Source organism: Antedon bifida, chromosome 8 (genome assembly GCF_963402885.1).
Source record: "Antedon bifida chromosome 8, ecAntBifi1.1, whole genome shotgun sequence".
Lineage (NCBI taxonomy): Eukaryota > Metazoa > Echinodermata > Crinoidea > Comatulida > Antedonidae > Antedon > Antedon bifida.
The window spans coordinates 13,538,651-13,554,804 of NC_136233.1; the positions used below are offsets into that span (position 1 = coordinate 13,538,651).

Here is a 16,154-nt window from a genome sequence, read left to right on the forward strand (position 1 = left end):
ATTTAGAAATTCAATATATTTTATTGACCATGTACAATGCATGGTACTAACAAAACAATTATTGGTTGTTTGTCGAAACCGATTAATTTATTTAAGATTATAACTGAAGCATTCCATAATGTGAAGACACAAGCGATATACATAATTTTACACTTTCCTGAATATTACAATTTATTTATTTTATTTTTATTAAACCTTAGGCCTATTTAGTGTGGGTGACCCTAAACAGCATATGCTGACAAATATAATAATAATTATACAGTATTGTCAAACTCGCAGTAACCTCATCCCAGCCAATTGCATACTGTATACTGCCAGGGTGATTATGGGCACATCAAAATATTACTTAAAATAATATTTACTGTATTGATTTTGTGAAATATAATCCGTGCATTAAACAGGTTGTTAATTATATCGTAGTACCCTCACAGTTACAGTGTATTATTTAATATTATCGTTGTTATTCTTGTGTGATTTATATGCATACTGATCAAACAAAATTATGAGAAATAAATATACTATCAACTATAAAACCGAGTTATGAAACATCACGTCATCTTGTAGTGAAAACATTTTTTTTTATCAAAATAGTTAAAACTTGAGATTCCATTATGTATTCTTAACGATGTCGATACAATTACTGTTAATAACGGCTTAATATTGAGGTTTAAACGTGTCTTTTCTATTAACTAATATACAAATAATGAAAGTTTATGAGTGCAATGGAACAAATAATATCATGCTCTGAAAGATGTCCGGTTATATTTCATGAGGCAAATGAAATTATTTGTTCCATTGCACGAATATAAAACATTCATTATTTGTTTTAACACACCTACTTTTAACGAGAAGCTAGGCCAAGCCCTAAAAAAGGCAGCGCTCCAATTTTGGACGCAGAGTAAACCAAGATGGCGCACATTCCAGACAGCCTAACAGCCTATAGCCTCGCGTCGCGCCATGTAGTTGCTTAATCTGCAACAAAAAGGAACACGCAAAATAATACTGCATTCTAATTATAACGAAAAATGCAATCTCGATGACGTAACAGTTCAATAGAGTAGTTATTGAAAATTATGTGACCCACAATCCTCCAATCAAATGAAAGGAATCTACTCAGGTGTGTTATAATAGACTTTTTATCTGGAAATGGACTTGAATGTGAGCATATCATTATTTTAAGTTCTTCCATATCAGCCTGTCTATGCCATATTTAACTATATGGTTTTAAAAAAATAGTGCAGCCTGCCTAGCCCGTCTTGTTTATCCTCTAATCTCCTACTATTCATTCATATTCCAGCGTGATCATATTTCGGAAATCAATCAAAATATAATTGAATGAGTCGAGTCTTACTTATCTTTCCAATCAACGACCGGAAGATGAAACTAATATAATACAGTACAAAATTTACATTATTCAACGAATTTTCAATACAATAGCATTATATACTGTAATACACATATCAACGTCCTATGATTCAATATTTCGGGCATATAATATTATTATACATTATAACCAATATCAAATATTATTAATCACAATCATAAAATGTAAGCCAATCATAATTAATCTTAAAATGTATTACATTTTTCACAATCAGGACTTGTAACACAAATAGAGGGAAATGGTGGACGTCTAGCAATTGTATTGGGTACAAAATAAATAATCGTTGATGGCGCTACTTTTTCTATGTTGTGACGCTAATATTTCCTGGCGTATTTAATATTTTAAAGTTACCTTTCGGTCTTCAATTTAAGTGTATTGTTTACCGTATTGCAGACAAAGATTAGCTAAGTATGGTAGGCTAGTGTATATAATCTGCAGTAATTTTTTTAATTTAGAAAAACGTAGCCATAAATCGAGGATTTTTAGTTTTGCACGAACGTGTCATGAAGCTGCGATTTATTACTATCAATACAATTACTACAAGCCGTGTAATTCTACGTTATCTGACTGATAAATTAATTTTGACGGGATGTTAATGGAAATGTTAATGAGATATACGATACCAATGAATTACAGAATATGAATGAATACAACTGTTGGACATACTGTACACTGTAGCTGGCTTACCTTCAGTGCATTATACTGGCATTATTTCCGATGTTGCTTAGCGCGAAACAAGTATCAGAGAATTATTTTTAATGAAATATTTATTGGTGAAGTAGTCGTGTTGAGCGAGTAATACTCTACGTGTACATGCTTACTGAGAATAGGTAAAACGCATGGCCGTTTGTTGTAGATGTTATGAGGCCCGAATTTCTAGGTATATTACGCCAAACCACTAGACACATATGTTTATAATTCATTCGTATTAAGTATAATTGTGATGACATTGGTATGATGCATACAATTACCTCACATTTAAATATCTTACCATCCGTTGAAAACTATATTACCACCTGTTGTATGTATTTCTAATCATGGTTTTCCAATTATAACTTTTAATTATTAAATATATTTTTGATCATCATGCTAACTATGACTTACTCTTATAAGGAAGCTTTAAAACAACACACTGATATTCACAGTACTGTACATTCATTTACATTTATGCAGCTTTTAGAAAGGCTTGTTTGCCATTATTACAGTCAATAAAGATCATCATCATTCATCCATGATGAAACTGGCGATTTGAATACATAGAATTTGAAGCATAGCAGAACAAGGCCATATACATAGCTGCAGTCGCGTGCTCAAATTTGAGTTAGTGTTTACTGACCAACCGACCGCCGACCAACCGACCGACATAGTGAGCTGTAGAGTCGCGTTTGCACGAGACTAAAAACACAAGAATAGTATCAGTATACAGAGATTATCGAAAAGCACAACACTATCCTCCTATTCTCTTCTGTCAGTTTCTCCGTCAGTCAGTTCTTTTCATCAGTCATTCAGTCGTTTATTCAGTCTGTTTGTCTACCACTTTCAGATCCAGTCTGTGTATCTTTCACTAAGTTCTTCTGTGTGGTCTCAGTCTTTTAATCAGACATTTTCTCAGCAGTAGTTTTCAGTTTCATTCTTCTTCTGTTAGTTTTATTGCTATCTTGAGTATGAATCCAAATGTTCACTAATTAATTTTTGTTTAAATATATGAATATGCTCGGGTTTGTGTGTAATCAAAACAACATCAACATTAGTACAGTCATGATAATATCACTTTCTACTTATGATATTTCTCGTTCTATTGTAATGTAATTACTTTGAGCTAAATATGTACTGTCCCCTAAAACTTTGAATAAAATCAAGCTTTGAATAGGCCTTCTGGAGTTGTAATAAAGTTATTCTCTTCGGCAGAAAAAAATAACAACATTTAATAATGATATCACTTAATATATAGAAAGTCAAAATAAACGGTACAATTTAACAAAAAACCTATTTGACAAGGGAAATGTGATTCACTCTTCCCTGGTTTTACAGACAATTGCATATTTAATTAATATATATATTTTTTTAGGGGACAATATATCTTTAAATTAAACAATATAGAGTTCTCGTATTTCATTTGAGCAATTGCATAAATGACGTAAAAGGTACTGCTTGGGCCCATAGTTACGTCAAACACCACAAGTATCATTCATTATGAATAGCATACTGCAGGGTAGAGAATAATCTCACAATATGGGCTTGCGAAAAGGCATGATGAATTAAATTATTCATATTAACATAAACAACACGTTGCCTGTGCACGTGATTTAGCTGAAGGTAACAGTACGCTTATGAAAACAAAATTTGAATATAAGCAGATATTTCAGGTATTGACATGAACAGTATAACGTTTCAAAATATTCTATCAAATCAAAAGTTGTTTGCTTATAAATGAATACGTGTATGAAAGAAGAGATTCTTCGCGTATACAAATAAATAATGTAAATACGGATACAAAGATAATATTTTTTATTAATGTTCGCACATTATTTTTATATTTTTATAGAAAGCTGAATCAATAGTCCATGTATGATGATCGATTACATTACATTATTATTGGTTTAATCCGCTTCAATCGTTGATTACGGTTGACCAGACGATTGGACATAATTATTCGAAGTAAAAATAAGTGTATTACCATTTTTACTCGTGGGAAATAACTTCCTAAAATAATAACTACATTAGGTAGCTAAACCCTCATTCCGAGCCATGATACTGTATATTAAAATTAAGAGACATAGTTATCATTAAAGTACGGAATCTTTACAGTTTAATGTCTTATCCCGTTCTTCGAATACATAGGCCTACCGTGTAAACAAAAAAGGGTTGGAACGTTATGTTATTGGTAAAAAGGTGCATGTAGTATATTTTGGTAATACTTGCAGGCAGGTTATTATAATACTGCAATATACAAACATCTAAACTATAGTGGAAAATTCCATACGGTACATTTAATTACCATACCGTATAAGAGCCAGGACAAGAATGTACTTTACCAGAAGAAATAGGATAAATGTATATATTGAACATTTACTTGTAACTGGAAAACGCGAAGGATAGAAAAGCAAAACGTCTAATTCATGCAAAGACAGTGATAAAGAAGAAAAGGCGAAAGACGAGAGAAAAGATGTTGAAGAAGAAAAGAAAGAGGTAAAAGAAAAGAGCGGAAGAAGAGGACGAATAAGAGAAGAGAGGAAGAAGAGAGAGGAAGAAGAGAGAGGAAGAAGAAGAGTAGAGAGCAAGAAAAAGAGGAAGAAGAAAAAGAGTACGCTTCTTCTGCTATTCTTCCTCTCCACACTTCTTCTTTATCGTATTCCTCCTCTTCTTGTATTTTCCATGTCTGATTGACATGGAAAAGCTTGTTTACTGTTTTTCGCACATTTTCTTTTATTATTATTATTATTATTATTATTATTATTATTATTATTTCATTTCAAAACATATACAAAACAAGGCCAACAGCCATTAAGTCGCGTGCTACAATGCATAGTGATACCGGACCGACAGACAGACCGACAGACAGACCGACCGACAGACAGACAGACCGACTGACATAGTGAACTATAGAGTCGCGTCCACGCGACTAAAAACAAGATAACAGGAAGAAAGTAATTTGAGGGGAAAAAGGGAAAAACCCATAAACAATCGCATAAATTATAAGTGATGATTTGCAAAATTGGCTTCTAAACAAATACATACTCATAAATTAAATATCGCCAGTTATTAAATAATATAAAGATCTTTTGTATTTTTAGTAAGTGTAAAGTAAATGATTAAAATTCAGAGATTGTTCCTTAATTTTACAACGAACAATGTACCACTTTACAATTATAATGAAGCGGGTTGCTTCTTCATGTGACCAAACCCACAACATATACTTTCTTTAGAAATATTTAAATTAGTGATATTTCCATGTATATAAATATATGCCTTTTCCCAGTTAACCATATGTAACAGTGTTTCCTGAATTTCATTGCAAAAATTGCACATCGGTGAGTCCACTGACATTTTAAACAACATTGTATTTGTAAAAATTATCTGCTGAATAAAGTTAAATTTAAACTTGTTTAGCCTAACTTTGTGTCGTTTGAAAAAAAACATTTTTCCAGTCTAATCTCTTATTGAATTCCAATTCCCATTGCGAGTCAATTCCAATTGGTTCTTTTACATGATTTAATATAATATGTTCATAAATAAAATGACAATTCTTTGTTACCGAAACAAATTTCTGTAGGTTAGATTAAAAATCATCGCGTTTTTCAAAATTTTGTTCCACCAATTTTTGTTTCAGGAATTTTTTACTTTTCCAAAGTGGGTGAACGCTGTTTCCATATATTATTATAAGTATTTGTTCAGCTTTCTCTACCCTGTCTTGAAAATTTTATTTGAGAATATCGTTAAAATTACATGAAATATTGTGTCCACACAATTTTTTTCCCTTTGAAGTTTGTTTGAATTTTGTATACATCCAATATTCATAATGTTGCTTTTTTCGTAATTTATTTGGAGCCCAAAGTGCATAGTGAGTTGTGGTCTTTGAGAAAAAAACACATTATCATTTGCAAACTGGCTTTCGTATGTCTAAATTATTATGTTCTATTCCTTTAAAGGTGTCTGATTAACGGACCATACTGCCTAGAGCTTCTGCACAGATGATAAATAGATATGGAGATAAGGGGCATCCTTGACGGAGGCCTCTTTTCAATAAAATAAAATCGTTACCATTGTTTATAACACAACTTACAATGTCTTTGTATAATACTTTTATCCAACTTATTATATTATTACCAAAGCCAAATTCATTTAGTGACATATCAATGAAGTCCCATTTCACTTTTCACTTGTATTTTCCATGTCTGATTGTAGTCACAAGCTTGTTTACTGTTTTTTCACACATGTTGTCTTTGAATCGATATGGTTTTGTGTGTAACATTGATAATCGTAAGCTAGTAGGTTGTTAATATAACATAGATATCGTCACTTTCATTCTTATGTTTGACTTTCGAACAAAATGAGCATTTTATGTGCAGGTCGATAGTTTTCCATTCATTACATTTTAGATAAGTTAAATGCTACAGTAGTTATTTCTGAATCGATATTTTTGATAGGACGACAGACTATCACTATCACACTTCACTGACAGCTCTTTATAGTGCATAATGATAATTAATGCATTATATACGCTGTCGTTAACAAACGTGGGTTTTGTAAAAAAATACTCGTCTCTGTCTTGCTCTATGTATAATAAGTAATAATATGAGTCACTATTTTTTCCTTATATTTTGTTTTTTAATACAGGTCCCATTCTAGACAAAGTGTTATTCAAAACGTCTTCAAATAGGAGTTTTGTATCGAGATGATAATACATAAATACTAACTAAATATAATTGCTGGTAAGTGGTTTAGTTTAGTGATATTTAAAATACTTCGTCTTTCTAATCGTTTTAAATGCAATTATTAATATGTCAATAACATCTCATAATATTGGTGTTTGGAATTATTTGATTTAAGTACCAAGATCAAACACTGAATAGTGACATTGTACAAAACCCGTTTATTATTCGACTCATATCCAGTAATAATAACACGTAAGAGTAAACGCAGATTATAATTTGCTGTGTGTCATATTATATTTCATGTTTTAAACACGTCAACAAAGGACATTACAACTGTTTTTTTAATAAAATACGATGAAACAGATCATTTAATAAAAGCGAACAAATGTGTAGATGTAGATGAAACGGAACGTTTTCACGCTGCTGCTCTAGCCCGCTAAGAGATGACGCAATCAGATATAAAGCAAGCAGCAGTTTTATTACTGAGAGACTGACATTTTTGCGAAATGCATACTCCACTATAATGTATAGGTCCCCTGTTGGACCCAAAACACGTCTGGGAAAAGAGTCTAACGGTTGAACGACAAATCCCAAAGCATTTCTGGTATTTATAAGTCCCATGATATTATATAATACTGTAATTCGCTGTCAGATAATCATTTAATTATTATCAAAACAGTCCATGAAAGTTTTTGTTTGTAATAGGATACTTCACACTTGAAGTATCTAGGCGTGATGAAGTGACCCACAGACTTGACCTTAGCAATAAAATAAGCTAGTATTTTTTAAAATGACACATTCAAAAACAAATTTGAAATAAAAAATATTTTTCAGAGGGACAATATATCTTTAAAACTGTTACGTCAATAATTAAGCGAGCAGCGTTTTTTTGTAAGAAATATTTCTTGTTAGCTATTACTTCTTCATTAGCGTAACCCAAAAAGGATTACGATAACGGTTGGCGGTAAACGGTAAGCGGTCAAATGTAAACAGTTTGTAAGTAAGTAATGTTGTTTTGAGATTAAAAAAAATGTCACAATTTAATTCAACATGTACTGCTCATATCAAATCAGTAAATTCGATTTAGTGTAATCCAAAAATAGAATAGAAGAGATAGTGTAAAGCATGAATAATACATGATGCGTGACGAGTTGTTGAGGTCACACTATCCAGGGTTCAACTTGATCAGTTTTATAAGTAGCTTTTAGCTATAGTATGATAATGGATGATTATGTATTTTACCGGGTTTCAGATTTACAGGTGTCTTGTAGGATGACGTAATAATGATGAGCCTATTGTAATATGATGCGAAATACGATGGTAATTTTTCACTAATAAACATCATTTAAACAAATGTATATTGTATGTATATGTATGTATATTGTAGAAACGTAAAGAAGTCATTTATTTAATGTTTAACCATTCCTATTGCCAATGACTGCGTGGCAATCCAATTCAATCACAAGACAAGCATACACAACATTTTACAGACACAATCTAAGTCGGTCGTCGTTGAGAAAAGAAAGAAACTAACTAACTAATACATTTGAATCAATACGAAAGCAAAAGGGTTCCTTGTTTAGGCCTAATGGTTCCCCAATTTTTTCCCCTTCCCCCAACCAAATGGGAATCACCCAACTCACCTTTGCTACTCCACCACACTAGCGTACGGTAATGTAAGGTATGACGATTCGATACCATACTATGCATAATCATACAATATTTACGAAATATTAATGTCTGGATATTATGCTAACTACCTGAAGACGCCATTTTCAAAATGTACTATTATGATTTTATCTTTCTCAAATTGAAATGAAACTTTCCTTTTTTCGTGTATGTATATTGCGTACTATTGCATGCCATGTGACCTACAATCTTCCAATAAAATGACATAAATTTATTTATGCCTAGACGTTATTTAAAATACAATACAGCCACTGATACCCTTTGGACAATTTTTTGATTTTTTATTTCAACTTTATCCATTAATTAATTAATGCATGTTGATATTCAGGTGTCTTCCAATAAAATTCATAACAAAAGACATTACATTACGATAAAATACATTATTTACAAATATAGACTATAAAAAAAATAATATTCAATTTAGTTTATGATTTAGACCTAGTATTACAATTACTTGGTAAATTTATTATACAATTTAGGAGCCAAATATTTCTCATTTCTCCCAAAATCCTATCATTAGCCCTGACGAAGGAATAGTGTTTCCCGAAAATGTGGCACTTTCTTTCTGGCTGTTTTTGGTTTTGATTTAGATTTCAGATTATTTTATTTGTATCTCCATTATCGATATCCACCGATACCCACAGATTTGTTTGTTATGGATAAAGTTAACGTTATAAAATTACACTGATTTTCTCTTCCAATAGTAATACGTTAGTTTAAATAAATACTGTATGCACGGTACAAGTTTGAAGTATAGAATCACTGGATAGTTTCATTTTATGCTCGTCTGATTGACATATTTTCATTTACTCTTTATATTGCTATTCCACTGGGTGCTTATTTATACACCTTTGTGAAAACCAATAGAAAAAAATGCTATTTAAAGGTAACCGATTAGTTTCTACTGTTTAAATTTCTCAGATCATGTTAAAAACTGTTATTGTTTTATTTATAAGATTTGTAAAATAACAGTTGAAAAGAGAGACACTGATAATGAATATTCTATTATTATGATAATTTTGAATTCGAGTTTGTTTAATTATTCAAGAAGGATTTTATTTCGTAGTTTCGATGGGTATGCTTGTGGAATATTATTAATATTCGTATCCTGCATAATATTTTATTTCGTTATCAATTCTGTGACTGAAGTCGATGAAGCGTATCAAGGGCGTGTGTAATAACATACGGGATATGTTGATTATAGTGACTATTCGACCAATGCGTAAAGCCATCGATCGATATTAGCAGCAGCAGATATAGTCAGGCGAACCACGCCGCTTACCGTACCATTCGCTCATCCATAGCTAGTGAACGTAGTTGTTTCTGTAACACAGCTCCTTCTATCTTTCATAGACTTGGACACGTAATTATACCTATTAAACATGGCAGAGAAATCGTCATCGATAATTATGCAAAAATTCGAAGAGAAGCTTCATGGTATGTCATTTACTGCGGAACAATTCCAAGAAGTCTGGGAGAAATTCGACTCGGATGGTAAGCAATATTTTATCCTTAAAATACTATGTACTCTTCAAGTTACTTTTTTACAAATTATATTCGGGATATTAAAGTGCACGTACGAATAATCAAGAAAACAAAATTCAAATCGCAAAATGAAAACTCAAATGAAGCAACTTTTTTTTAGAAAAGTAAAAAAAAAACTTGTTGCCAATGCTTTCAGTTTCAATAAAACAATTTTGTAAGCATTTATTTTAACTGATTCAGTTGTGTGCCGTATTGACGGCATATATCAAACAGTGCATACCGTAAAACCTAAAAAAGAAGACCATGGGTTTCTTTTCTTAAAGTACTCTTGGGTGGGCTTCTTTACAAGATAGGCTTCGTTTCGAAATCACTTTTGCAAACTAAAGAAGGGCTTTATAATCTAAATTTATATATAATTATTTATAACTAACATTTTGTTTTTATCGCTTTTATATGCTACCTTTAGAAGAAATTGACAACTTTGGAACAAACTTTTTTGTGTGTGTTAGATCACTGAGTTTTGTTTCATTGGTATGTTCCTAATTTTGATTAGCAATACGCCTTTTGCCGTTTAATAACGATATAATAATAATGAATAATTGAGAAACTTATTCTAGTGAAATAAGTATTTTACTATTTATATGTTGAGTAGGTTTATAATCATGTTTACATATCGAGCGGATTCTAGCCCAATAAGTAGTCAGAAAATGTAAAACAAAAACTTGCAAAGTTCAACATAATGCTGATAGTAATAATTACAACATTGTGAAAAAAAGGAAAGATATTCACCTGAGGTGACTAGACGAAATACGATCATAATCACTTTTAAAAAATGAGAATAATATTAGAGACATATTCCACTGTAGTTACTGCAGTAACTACAATGTTCACTGAAATATCTAATAGAATAACCTACCAATTGATATCAAATACTCACCAACAATTACTTCTTTTAGGCTAGAAATCGATTGCATACCTTTTCACAAAACTAACAATGTAAAACTTGCATCTAGTATGTGTTATCCAAAAGCATCATCCAGTTTTTTTTATAGTGCAGCGTGGCCGGCCATGTTTTGCTTGACAACAAAAAGAATAGCAAATTTAGCAATTAGTTTCTATAGTAACCGGATTTGTTAAATGACTTCTTAGCCTACGGTTTCATTGAGGAGCTACTTGGAAAATAGTGCTTTTATGTAGTGGCAATCTTTGTAACGATGTACGTAAATAAAACGATTTTTGTAAAATAATAGACCTGTTTTACTAATAAAAACAACTATAAAAACATTAAACCATGTCATTTCAAATGTGCGTTCTAAGGTTAATTATGATTTTTAAAAATTCGTATCATCTTCTGAATAGAAGGAGTTAACACACATCAATCTTCTAACGCGCTCTCGGAATAAATTATAATGCTTTGTTGGTTTTTTTTTGTAATTCAGGGAATGGTTACATAGAAGGTAAAGAAATTGAATGTTTTCTCCGAACCTTTCTGTCAGCCGGACCGGATGAGGTAAGAATCTAACAACGTTTTTTATCTTGGTTCGGTGTACTAATATACTGTAAGGGTAAAATGAAAGCATCAAACCAAACAAAACTATATTACTATTAGAGAGCTTTCGCATTTGGACGGTAAACGAAGGGGACGGTAATTAACAGAGCATGGCGATTATTTCGTGAAGTCATCCCCTCCCTCTGACAAACCCTGTACACGTGGGCTTGGTGGGAGCGTGTTTCAAAAGTTTCTGTGTTAGCCAGACTAGGTGTTAGGTTAGCGAAGTTTAACGGATTAAATAAAAACATCTAATTAAAACGTAAAAAAGGTAAATGCTTATTTTTGTAATGCATCTATAGAAGAAGAATTCACAGTCTACACACTATATAATATGATGTTTTAGTTTATTTTTATAACTAAAATTTAAACAACCATTTTTTATTGTATTGTAAGCTTCAAAATGACGTCATAAATTTTGCTCCGTCATTGGACCGAACGTTAAATCGATAAATTTAATTACCGTATCATTTTATATCTACCGTCCTTTTCGTCTACCGTCACGATGCAAAAGCTCGTTAGTATGTTCAAGTTTCGTTAAGCTGGCCTTTACTGCAGCCACTCCGTTGTTATCGTTTAGTCTTGATGTCCAGTCGTTAGTTCAGTTCATTTTCCATAGTCCTTAGTTGGACTGTAAACATTGTTATCGAAAGCCGCCTGTTTGACTTCAGTCAGACCCACCTCTCCATTATTTATCAATTCTGTTCTTCTACCGCTCCTTTTTAACATACTGTATCTCTCCTGCTGTTGTTGCCATCACCAAGCTGTCATCCTTTCTTTTCTAAAGAACATACTTTCTCAATTTCCGCCGTTTTACTACTTCCGTTTTCAGTAGGTCTTAAATATTACATAAAAAGTGATAACAATTCAATTAATAAAAATACATGCTTGTATATTCGTTGAATGGTAAGAAAGGATATGTGTTTGTTTCGTTATCTATTATCTTCTACTGAGACCACATTAACTTTATCATGATAATTAGGTGATCGTTTAGAATAAAATGATCACCTATTGTTATTGTATGGAATCTTTATTATTACTATTATTATTATTATTTCTTTTATTTATTTTTTTCTGTAGAGATTTTTTGTACCGATTATCTGAAAAACTTCAATCTCAATGGTTTTTAAATGTTGACAAAATCTTTGTCATAATGACACTCAGCCAGCGTGATCACTCATCCGTGACGTCATTTATACGCCATTTTGTAAAATGACATTATCAGTCATATCTCTATAACTCGTCATCACATATCAATCAAATTCACAATACATAAACTTAGGTCAAGAGTAAAAATGTTAGCAAATAAAAACGCACAAGCATTAACAATTTAAAAGCTCAAAATTACAATTTAGAGCATGAATTAGGCCATTTGCGTGTTTCAAAATATTACTGCGTAAAAACCTAAAAAAGTACGTATTTTTTATACAAATCGCATTCTATTCACCATCCTTAGTACATTTTTCGAATTTGAGTTCATTCTGAATTAAAATAACGTTATTATGAGCATGTTAAAAATGACAAAATGCGCACATTAATTGTACAAAAGTGCTGACAATGGTAAAAAAAATAAGGCATTTTTAAAATGAAAATAACTCTTTAGAATGCACGGTGACCCCACTTGAAGCCATGTACACATTTAACGTACAAAATGTTGTGACGTCATCAAATGACAACTTTTTAAAATTAGGATGTTTTATCTTTTTTTGTATGTTATCACATTCAACATAGCGCATCTCCGTTATTTGAGACCGATTTTCACTCCAATTTCTTTATGTGCTTGCTCACACAAGTACAATTATCTTTCTCAGGATTTCCCAGAATTTTGGTTACGTTATCACGTCAAAAAAGCGTAGGTCGTAAAATTTCAGCGTATATTTGAATATCTCACAGCTCTTCAGAATTAAATTGATTATTATTATGAAAGTTGATGAAATGAAGATATGAGTTCATATAAATATTAAGCCTATTGGATGTTGTGACGTTATGATATTGTCCGTTAAAGTTAAAAACATTTTTTTCATCTCTTTCGTCAAAATTGTACACATTTCAAAGAGCGTGCACTGCGCTTCTACGTGGCAAATTGTCTTCCAAAAATCTTACATTTACTTGCTCAATTCATTATCTTTCGAAATTGTCATCTTCAAGTTTATTTTGATAATTTCATCATACCAATAAATTAGAACATGATGTGTATCCCATAATTTCATCTATGCTACACTGTATATAGATATACAGTATAACTGTATATATTCTATATGGCATACCGTATAATAGGCACAACTCGGCACTATAAGCGTATAATGCCTCAGGACTTAGGAAGGCATACATCAACATTTTTCGATCTTATGTACATGCAATTAAAAAAATTAATTTCATTAAAATAATAAAAATGATCACCTATTATTCGTCAAAGTGACGAATTAAATTCTAGTTTCGTATTTATGATATATTTTCCATTGGGATCTCTACTTTGCTTTACCTCTTTGTAACATATTAAACATTTTCTTCACGCTATTTTAGGTTTTGCTCTTCTTTCAACCTTAAAAGAATGTTATTTTTTTTACTTTCCTCTCAATACGTGATCAGTCCATTGATTCCTTCCTTCCAGTTCAACCATACTTCTAATACAACTCTTCTATCACATCTGCAAAATACCTAAAAAACAGTGTGAGAACGTGTTTCATAGAAATAATAAATAAATGATGAACTACAAAAACGGTAACAGCTGATCCTATAAAACTTGGAAAATTTTCCTATACTGTATTATTTTTATTATTACTGTTTATTAATAAAAATAATAATAATCAAGCTGATAAAATCATCTCAGTTTAACAACGGATCTTTAAAACGGATTTACTCATCACACCTGATTTTATTGTTAATTTTATTTATTTATTTTTTTATTTATTTTTCAAAATCCTCACGATGGAGAAGCATTAGGCCTATATACACACATTTAAAATACAAAGAATAAAATATTTAAAGAAGTTTAAAAGTATACAATTATTATATTATTCATATTTATTTTATTTGTTGTTACCATTTACAATTAACATTAATCTCACTTAGTTTTACATAAAGAATTGTTTCCTATCTCAATATCATTACCACATGCTGAGTAATTTGTTTTTCGTAAATATTAACATTTACAGTAATATCGTACACTTTTTATGTAATATCCAAAAGTCTATAAAGTTGTTGAAATAACTCACTGCCACATATTGAAATATGTCAATCAAGGTTTAGTAAGTAAGCATAATATGGTACGTCGATACTAATTGAACCTCTTGTGGCAAAGTGGTATTCTTCTTTCCAAATAATCAGATATTTTAATTCAGGTTCGATGAGCACTGTTATGAAGGTGTACGCATTCCAATATTAACAGCACGTTGTAACGTGTAATTGCACATAGAGCCCACTAATCAATTGTAATTTACACTGTGTAAGTACATGCATATAGGCCTACATTGCTAATTTTAAATGCTAGTTTGTATGAAAACAATGTTAGTTGTGAACGATAAGGTTTATCGCAAACAGCGTGTGCAACGCATGGTGGGAAGGATTTGGGAAAAAACGTCACAACGCGTACGTACGTGATTTGTTGTTTGTACGTACGCGTCGTGACGTTTGCTCCCAATCCCTTCCCATCATACATTGTGCAAGCTATTCGCGATAAACCTTATAATAACAATTTTACGATTTTCAAAATACATTGATATTTTAAAGAAACAAATCATATCTAATATTTTCAATCTTTATTATATTAATAATTATTAAGAAATGTTATTATAATCATACTGAAATGTGATGGCGCTAGTAAATCTTCGTTCTGCATGATTGAATTCTAGGAATGATTGCGTCATTTTGTTATATAGGGATCCGTTAGTACATATAATAAATAGGTAGACAAGCAGTATAAAATCGATGTATTCACAGTATGTACACTTGGTAGCAGACCATTGTTATGATTGAAGTTTTAATGAATTTAACCTGTTAGATTTAACAGCATAAAATAAATATCAATAAAAATTACACCAACAAATTGTTTATTATTGATAAAGTGATACATTTGATACTAAATAAACCGATTATTATAGTACAGTATCATATACTTAAGCAATCTTCAACCATTTTAAGTTAAGCTTGATATCTTTTTTTAACTCCACACTTTTCAACCGAGCTTCTCATGTTTTATGACAAATAAAATTGATTTAGGGCCTACTATTCTTGACTTGATATTCAATAGTATAATGTGAATTTATTTCTCAAGATAATAAAAACGTTGTCAAACTACATTAAAGTTACACTTGATTGCATTTTATTTTTAAAAATAATAGAAATTCTCTTCAAGCCCAAATTAATGATCAATACTTTTTTTAAATGACCTGTCACTGTATTAGGCAATTCGTAAGAGCATAATATGTTCAACGAGACTAGATAACAGATTGATATAGCGAACAAAATAAAACAGAGATCAATACGCCTAAATGGATGTTCTCTATTATCATGTACTAAAACAACAAAGTAATTTTCATAATTGGTTTTTATAATTGCATGTATTAGTTTCACGTGGATATATATCGTAAACACGATTATAGGAGCATTAATTACTGTTCTTATAAATATTCATTAAGGTCGTAAATATTCATTATTGATAATCAGTAATCAA

General features: G+C 31.1%; 2 protein-coding genes across 4 annotated transcripts in view; one reads left to right on the forward strand and one right to left on the reverse strand.

The window, feature by feature from the left end:
* LOC144849945 (CMP-N-acetylneuraminate-beta-1,4-galactoside alpha-2,3-sialyltransferase-like) overlaps positions 1–16,154 on the reverse strand; it is a 125,040-nt gene that overhangs the window by 53,290 nt on the left and 55,596 nt on the right. The window lies entirely within an intron of this gene.
* LOC144849946 (calretinin-like) overlaps positions 9,712–16,154 on the forward strand; it is a 31,626-nt gene continuing 25,183 nt past the window's right edge. The window contains exons 1-2 of one of the 3 annotated variants that reach the window (XM_078707084.1): positions 9,712–9,942; positions 11,373–11,443. In XM_078707084.1, coding sequence (XP_078563210.1) covers positions 9,831–9,942; positions 11,373–11,443 — 183 coding nt within the window. In that variant the 5' untranslated portion in view covers positions 9,712–9,830. The remainder of the gene's footprint in view (positions 9,943–11,372; positions 11,444–16,154) is intronic. The other 2 variants (XM_078707085.1, XM_078707083.1) reach the window with 2 other exon arrangements.